At 34.1% G+C, this 7,761-nt stretch overlaps 1 protein-coding gene across 5 annotated transcripts; it reads left to right on the forward strand.

Annotated features, from left to right (window-relative positions):
- Window positions 1-2,032: 2,032 nt before the first annotated feature.
- Window positions 2,033-6,212, forward strand: LOC122008332 (APETALA2-like protein 1). Of its 5 annotated transcripts, none has more exons than XM_042564046.1 (10): window positions 2,033-2,161; window positions 3,111-3,636; window positions 3,717-3,742; window positions 3,851-3,881; window positions 3,962-4,046; window positions 4,141-4,286; window positions 4,537-4,581; window positions 4,697-4,800; window positions 4,931-5,037; window positions 5,707-6,212. In XM_042564046.1, exons 2-10 carry the CDS (start codon window positions 3,155-3,157, stop codon window positions 5,941-5,943), a joined length of 1,263 nt encoding a protein of 420 aa, XP_042419980.1. In that variant the 5' UTR covers window positions 2,033-2,161; window positions 3,111-3,154; the 3' UTR covers window positions 5,944-6,212. The 5 variants fall into 5 exon arrangements, with proteins under 5 accessions (XP_042419980.1, XP_042419981.1, XP_042419982.1 ...); XM_042564047.1 differs by having other exon boundaries at window positions 2,045-2,161; window positions 3,100-3,636; XM_042564048.1 differs by having other exon boundaries at window positions 2,046-2,161; window positions 3,216-3,636.
- Window positions 6,213-7,761: the final 1,549 nt, after the last annotated feature.

A 7,761-nucleotide genomic window follows, 5' to 3' on the forward strand; every position in this document is an offset into this window, starting at 1 on the left:
ACTAAACTTCTGTGTTATTCATCGTAAGTAGTTATCAATTTATTAATTTATCTTAATAATCGATAAAAAAATTTTATAAGACAAAATAAATCATTCCTGGTTCGATGTTATCTGATTAATTAATTTATATAGAAAAATACGAGGATATCAAATAATAAATAACTGTAATAATTTTTATTTATTAAAGTTTATTCATATATTTAGATAGACAAATTTTTAGTATTTAAATATATCTTAAAATTTATTTTTAGTTTTAAAAAATTAAGAAAGTTTGATAGAAAAATCTTGAAGGCATTCCTCTATATTGACTTTGATCGAAAGGGCTAATTCAAGAACCTTATAAAAAGTCAATCTCTATAATTTTTTACCAAGGTTCATAAAATATTTATATTATTCCTAAAACATGTAAAATAGAATTACTTTTTATAATAATTTTACTATTTTATTTTTTTAATTTTGGTTTTAATCAGGTATTCAGGAATCAAATATTTCTTCAAAAAAATAAGGTTTTTTTAGTAAAATTAGTATTTTTCTTAATTTTAAGGGTGCAATTGGGGATCATCCTGCCATCTTTGGTTGCAAAAAAATCTTATTATTGTCCGTCCTTAAAAAAAAAAAATTGATTAATTAAGTTAAGTAACGTCGAGTCTAGGTGATTGATCCAGTCCGATGAAAGTTTATCATCGGCCACCAAGGTAAATCGGGAAGCGCTCACAACGAGGAGCCCAGAAGCCTAACATCCTTTAATTACATGTCTCATTTAGAAGAAATTTTTTTACAAATTCATCGTAACTAGGGTTTGAATCATAAATATTTGGGTGACAATCTGAATATACTATTACTGTATCATATATAATTCTGGGATTATTATTATCTGTTTTAAGACCTGATAGAAGAAAGATAAATTATGATATCAAATAACTTTTTAAGTAGAGCTAATTCTTTAGGGAAATGAATCTCAAGAAATTTGAACTGTACTCTTTAGTTACAGATCTACCAATCAAATTTCAACTCAATTATGTCAACAGAGCCAAGTGGATGACTATTTAATGTGAGTTATTTGGCCTATCTCTCCTATTTTTGATTCGTTCTTTACCCTATTAATTTTGAATATAAATAAATAAAATCTATTATTCTTATTTATCATTAATTTATTTTAAAAAATATTTTAAAAATATCTATTGTTTATCTAAGAATATCCTCTTTGTTCCTTAATATTATCATACCAAAACACCCTTATTCAAATTTAGTCAAAATCCTTAGTTTGAATTATTTTAATATTATTTTATAATATTTATTCAAATTTACTATATATTATAGCATTTTCAACTTAAAAATATTATTTGTTATAATAATTTTCATTAAACTACTATAATAAGTACTACTTATTATAGTAACTTTAGTCGAAATTTTGTATAATTATATCATAATAAGAATATTTTTAAATAAAAAATATGATGAATATTTTTTAATATTTATTTATTAATTGAATATGCTTTCTTTCTTCCTATTAAATTTTACCAATTGAGCCTCATAATTACTTAATTTAAATTATAGGTTCATAAAAAATGGCAACTAAAATGACATTGCCTGTACATGGAGTAAAAATTAAAATTTAGAAAAAGGAGGGTGTTTATTAATGAACTTTCTAAATTATTTATATTTTGGAAAATTGGAGATTTATCCAAAACATCTTTAATTCATGAGGACACTAGGCACTAGCTCCCATTAATTAGGATGTCATGTTAATTACAATGTTAAAAGTTGATTAAGAATCATTAAGATTATGAAAATCACCCACCGTCTAATTTTAGCAAGTGGATGCGTTTCCTTTCTCACTCCACTAAACTCACCATACTGACCCAAATGCGGTTATCTCTTCTCTATCCGTCCGATCGTCTTGTGACGGTCAAGATTAGTCCGCACGAGAAGTTGCTGGGATGAAGCATCTCCAAGTGGACCGGAGTACCGGCTTCTTCCGGTCGGCCTTATTCTTCATTTCGCTGCGTGTATTTATAGAGCAAGCCATGGAGGCTGCCTTATCTCTCCTTCCTCCGCCCCTTCCGCCGCGGCTGCTCGACGTCGCCGGATATTCCACTTCCTCGCTCCCGTCGTCGGCGTTCGGTGATCGATTTGAGGGTTTTCGGTTGACCCTAGTATGGTATGCTTCGATCTCTATGTTATTTTTTATTTTTTTTGGCTTTTGGAACTTCGATCTCGTTGTTCTTCGTCGTCTCTTTTACTGCTGATCAGATCTGGTGTCGAGTGTTTTAGTTTCATCTTTGTGGTGGTTCGATGGCTGTTTAGAGGAAGGTCTAGCTTGTAGGGTTGGAATCTGCGAGAGGAGATCCAATGGGAAGTTGATAGGCTTGGCGATGGAGAACCTAAAACTATTGGTGAACCCTGAAATCAACAAGAGGGTTCTGATCATATCGCCTGGAGTTCATTATCATTTTTGTGCCCTTCTTTCTATCCTTTACCTTTTCCTTGAACGTCGTCTTCTCTCGTTACTGTTTTTTTGCTGTCGGATGCCGACGAGTTGCAGATGGTTATTAGGTGAGGCTACGGCAGCAGCGACTTGATACACCACTGTGTCTGGTTTTCCGGTGGACTCATCAGCTAGCGCCGCCATTTTTTCAAGACATATAGCAATAGTTGAATTGTGAACATATAGCTTGCTTTGATTGTGTCTGGCTAATTTGTCCGTATATAGAAATTGGATACGGGTACTCCATGTACTCGGATCAATCTTTTGTAGATATGATGCGTACTGAAATTTGGTGAATGATTGAGTTTTCGGTTCATTTTTGTAGTCAACAGGTTACCACTTCCTGGTCTTTAGTAAGAATTCAGCTCTAAGTGGGAGATCACAAATTTAGTCTTGGAAATCTTGACGTAGATGTTTTGTAAGAATAATTTACCTTTATCCTGCTTCTACTTCTACCTTCTCTGGCTATTCTTCCTGGTATTCAAGTATCAATCTTGAGTTATTTACATTCAAGAAGAGGTTAAATCCTGTTGAGGAAGGTTGCCCTTTCTTATTTTCATCAGCATCAGTTGAGTAGCAATGGTGTTGGACCTTAACTTGGCTTCTTCTAGTGAATCAACAGCCTTTCAAAATAAGACTGACCCCAAGGGTTCTGTGGAGGTGGAAATGGATGATTCTGGGACAACTAATTCATCCGTCCTTAATGCTGAGGTTTCTGCTGATGTAGCTGAAGAGGACTCTTGCTCAACACGACCTGCAGCTACCTTCAGGTTTGGTATCTTGAAGAGCTCTTCGTCAGTAGCAAACAAAATTGAAGTTGAAGAGGAGTGTGAAGAGGATGGAAGTGAAGCCCAACAACCACTTGAATTGATCACCAAGCAACTCTTTCCTTCAGTGCCTGTGATTCTGGGTGTTTGTCAAGTTCCAGTAACAACTTTGTCTTCATCATCGTGTAAGTTGCCTTTGATGGATCTTACCTTTAGCCAAGATGATTCATCATCAGGATCACAACCACCATATAACCAGCACCTGCTGCATCAACCACAACAACAGCCAAAGAAGAGTCGCAGAGGGCCAAGATCTAAGAGTTCTCAGTACCGTGGAGTTACGTTCTATCGCAGGACTGGGAGATGGGAGTCTCATATCTGGTTTAGCACCTTAATCTTTTTCAATCTTAATTCTTCTCCAATGATATCTGAAAATTAATTAAAACTATCTCTTTGGATAGGGACTGTGGGAAGCAAGTGTACTTGGGTAAGCAGTTAGTCTCCCATATCAAACGCTAGCTCATTCATACTTATACTGAAAAATAAAAAAAATTCTGATGTTTGCATGTTTTTGCATCTATTTGGACAATATTAGGAGGTTTTGACACTGCTCATGCTGCTGCAAGGTGAGACCAGTGCTGTTGCTTTCTGTTATTTTCTTTGCCTATTTAGTCAAAGAATATTCAGCATCAGTATCTACTTCCAGGGCATATGACCGAGCTGCAATTAAGTTTCGGGGAGCTGATGCTGATATCAATTTCAATCTGAGCGACTATGAAGATCTCAGCCAGGTACCTATAGTGCAAATAAACTGAACCTTTTCTTCATTATATTTTTCAATCATTTATATTTTCCTTTTTTATGGATTTGCATTTCATTTTTTAGATGAAAAATATGCCAAAGGAAGAATTTATCCATATTCTTCGTCGCCAGAGTACAGGATTCTCTAGAGGAAGTTCAAAATACAGGGGTGTGACCCTTCACAAGTGTGGTCGTTGGGAAGCTCGCATGGGACAGTTCCTCGGAAAGAAGTATGAAACTTATATTGAGAGTTTTATCCCACAAATTGTTTAAGAAGATAAAGATGACTTCTTGTTTTTGCATGTTTCTTTGTAGATCTCATTTTGTGGCTTGATTCTTACAATCATTAGTTGTATATTTGCATATGGTGGAACACACTGCATGTTAAGTTATATTTTTAGTAGCTATTGTTATTTGGCATACACAAGGATCGATGAAAAACCATCCTTTTTTAATGAGAATGCTACGGACAATGTGTAGGTACATATATCTTGGGCTATTTGAAAGTGAAATAGAAGCTGCAAGGTCTTTCCTTAGCATGATTTTTTTCAATGCTTATTTTGGGTTCTTCATAATTTTATGTTCATATAATTTTGTTCCACAAATTTCCCCCTTTCTCTATGTTGTTTCTCCTGATTAGGGCTTACGACAAGGCAGCCATAAAATATAATGGAAGAGAGGCAGCTACCAATTTTGATCCAAGTACCTATGAAGGGGAAATAGTTCCTGAGGGTGATACTGAGGGTATTCTTCACAAATTTCAATCTCTCTCTAAAATAATTTTATATTTAAGCGCTTCACCGGATAAATTACATGGCTTATTGCTTGAATATTTCCAATTTACATGGTCTAGAATTTTCTGAATTGCTTGCAGGACTTGACATCGATCTAAATTTGAGGATTTCTCAACCATCTATTCCCATTCCCAGTGGCAACCAATATTCACTTGGTAGCCAGTTGGAAGGTTTCCACATTGACAAGGCAAGTGTTGCACATTGAGATATTTTGTCATTCTATCTCACTATTACATTCTCTTGCATTTTTTTTCTCCCTATCCGTTCCTTAATAAATTTTGTTTTGTTCAAAGCAATCTGAGACCACTATGTTTGATGAATTTAGCTGCTAAAAACATGTCCAACCTATTTCTGTTTCGTTCTACTAAACAGTCTATATTGGGTTTGAGAGTTATGCAACTAAACATTCAAAATTGCTCTTCTTTTTCTGCTACTAATTCCTACTAAAAAATTCATGGTAATATCTTGCTCTTCTATTTCATTTTCTCTCAACAAGATTGACTATCCTTCCTTTATTAAATACCCTTGTAGCCAAATGGTGATGATAAGATATCTTCTCAATCACTAAGGTTAAATTATCTTATGGATCAGGAGATGACTTCGATTCAAATTCACCTGAACCATTTATGTTAATTGGTAATGTAGTTTGAGAAGGCTATGGTTATATGGTTTTCTAGCACTCAACCTTTTAATTGCACTTCATTTAACTTAAAAAGTCGAAACTAAATTGATAGCTGCATGATTATCTTTGTAGTCTGAACCAAATTACCCTGAATTATTCCCGTGAGTCATTCTGTATTCTATCGGATATTATGTCGAGTAAGAATCCTGAGTTATGAGTTTCCCACTAATGCAGGCGAGAGAGAATGACAAGAAGCCTGCGGTTCGTTTCCAAACTCTCCCAATGTGGAGTCAGCCAACAACTACGCCTTCTCCATTTCCAATGTTCCCTTCTGCAGCATCATCAGGATTCCCTACCAACAAGGTGACAGTTGCTCTTGCTCTGCCACAAACACAAGCTTCGGCAACTCACCATCTCCTTTCCTCTCATGGTTCCGCACCAAATTACTATTTTGGAAACTCGACTTATTAGAGTCAAACATGGAGCAGATTTGTTCATCTGACCCAAGAAATGCTCACCCACATCAGTACCAGCAGAGTGAGACATCCCAATTATTTGCCAAAAAATATTACTTGGTGGCATTCGATAAGCTGAAACCACCGTTACATGTACTATATTTTATACATCTCTCACAATAAGATTTCAGAGCCTTAAATCTTGATTGGCCATTGCATTTGGTCAGATACAATTTCAAGTGTGATTTGTCAACTCTTTTCATTTAATTCTACTTCAAATTGTAAGATCACGAGGGCATTTCACCTCTCTCTCTCTAATTTTTTTTTTATTATTATTTCTGCTGTTTTCCTGCAATTAGCAGTGTAATGCAGACACTGTAAAGGCGTTAATCCAAACAATGCTGGGCATGGATGATGGAACACAGGTAAGCTTTGCCTACCTGCTCGCCAATGAAGAAAAGAGACATATTTTGACCTCAATTTTGTGAAACGATTGTATGATTCAGGTACAAATGGAACTTCATTCCAAGCATTTCTCCAGTATTCCAGTTATCTCAGACAGGTAACTTTACAAAATTCATGCAAAAACTTTATCAAATTTTTTATTCTGCTCTAGATAAACATCCAATCATGATGGAACCTTGTCTCATTTTGTAGTCTTGACCAACTACTAGATAATGATCATAAGGTCTTTTGAAAAACATGATTTTTCCTCTCTAGATTCCTTTTGTTGTGTAGTACGTCACTGCTTATGGAAGCTATCATATTGTCTATTATATGGTATCCTCTTTGCTGATCATCAATCTCCAGACTGGAAATTGGAGGATGTGTTTCGGTGCCATATCAGTGAAAGGGTTTACTTTTTAATAAATTATGATAAACATAATTTAATAGTATTAGAGATGATTATGTGTCTCTTTAATTATTTGATTAGAATAATTAAATGTTGGATTCTTTGTACTTCTAAACTACCTGTTGTAGCTAGAACCTTTGTGTAGTCTACTATGAAGTCTCATCAAGTGTGGTAGTAGTCTAATTAGTTCAATGCGATTAGTAAGGTAATAACCGAATTTGGCAATCAAGATCTGATGATTTATGGTAGGTTAAGGAAAGTAGTAGGGCAAAATGTCATGCACTAAAAACAAAGATCATTCTGTTTGTTCGCCTAGTCATTAGACATCAAACATTTTGTCGAGCTTAGATCGACATGACTTCAGATGACTAAACTTGTTTAGAAATGTAGAACACTCGGCAACTTCTTGACTATTAGAGAAAGATGAATAGTATTCTAAGTTGGAAAAATATGCTTATTATTTACATTGTGTTCAAATATTTCAAAGAAGCTATGAAACCTTGGAAGTTATTTTAATAATTCTCCTTTTTTCTTTTGAATCAAGCTTAAAAAAAAGTTATTACAGCTTAAAATTCTCTACTAATTGAATTAGAAAAATATAAGTATGAAAAATAATATGCCAACGCCATACAAAATTGCCAGCATCATGAATATCCAACTACTGCTGCAGTAAATTCCATGCATATTTCATTGTTAGGGTTAAGGGGGGTAGATTTGTTATAATTGATAAGAAGATTAATTATTGACAGACGCATCCTCAGGGTTGGCCCTGACTTTTGGGGGCTCTTGGGCGAAAAGAGAAAAAAGACCTCTATAAAAAAAATACTAACCTAAACTTTGAATATAGTTTATTAGAAAAACTTGAAAATTAATATATTTAATTTAAAATATGGTAAATCCCATATAAAATATATTTCTCAAGATTCTTCAAAAAGTGCAACATTATATAAATATATTTTCTAAATTTCTCCAAAAAGTATA

Source organism: Zingiber officinale, chromosome 8A (assembly GCF_018446385.1).
Source record: "Zingiber officinale cultivar Zhangliang chromosome 8A, Zo_v1.1, whole genome shotgun sequence".
Lineage (NCBI taxonomy): Eukaryota > Viridiplantae > Streptophyta > Magnoliopsida > Zingiberales > Zingiberaceae > Zingiber > Zingiber officinale.

Bases quoted from the DNA above. Each gene is read 5' to 3' on its own strand.
- LOC122008332 (XM_042564044.1), top strand. From the start codon at position 3,068: ATGGTGTTGGACCTTAACTTGGCTTCTTCTAGTGAATCAACAGCCTTT. The intron at 3,637-3,716 runs GTTTAGCACCTT...CTCTTTGGATAG, and splicing joins AGATGGGAGTCTCATATCTG to GGACTGTGGGAAGCAAGTGT. The intron at 3,882-3,961 runs GTGAGACCAGTG...ATCTACTTCCAG, and splicing joins ACTGCTCATGCTGCTGCAAG to GGCATATGACCGAGCTGCAA.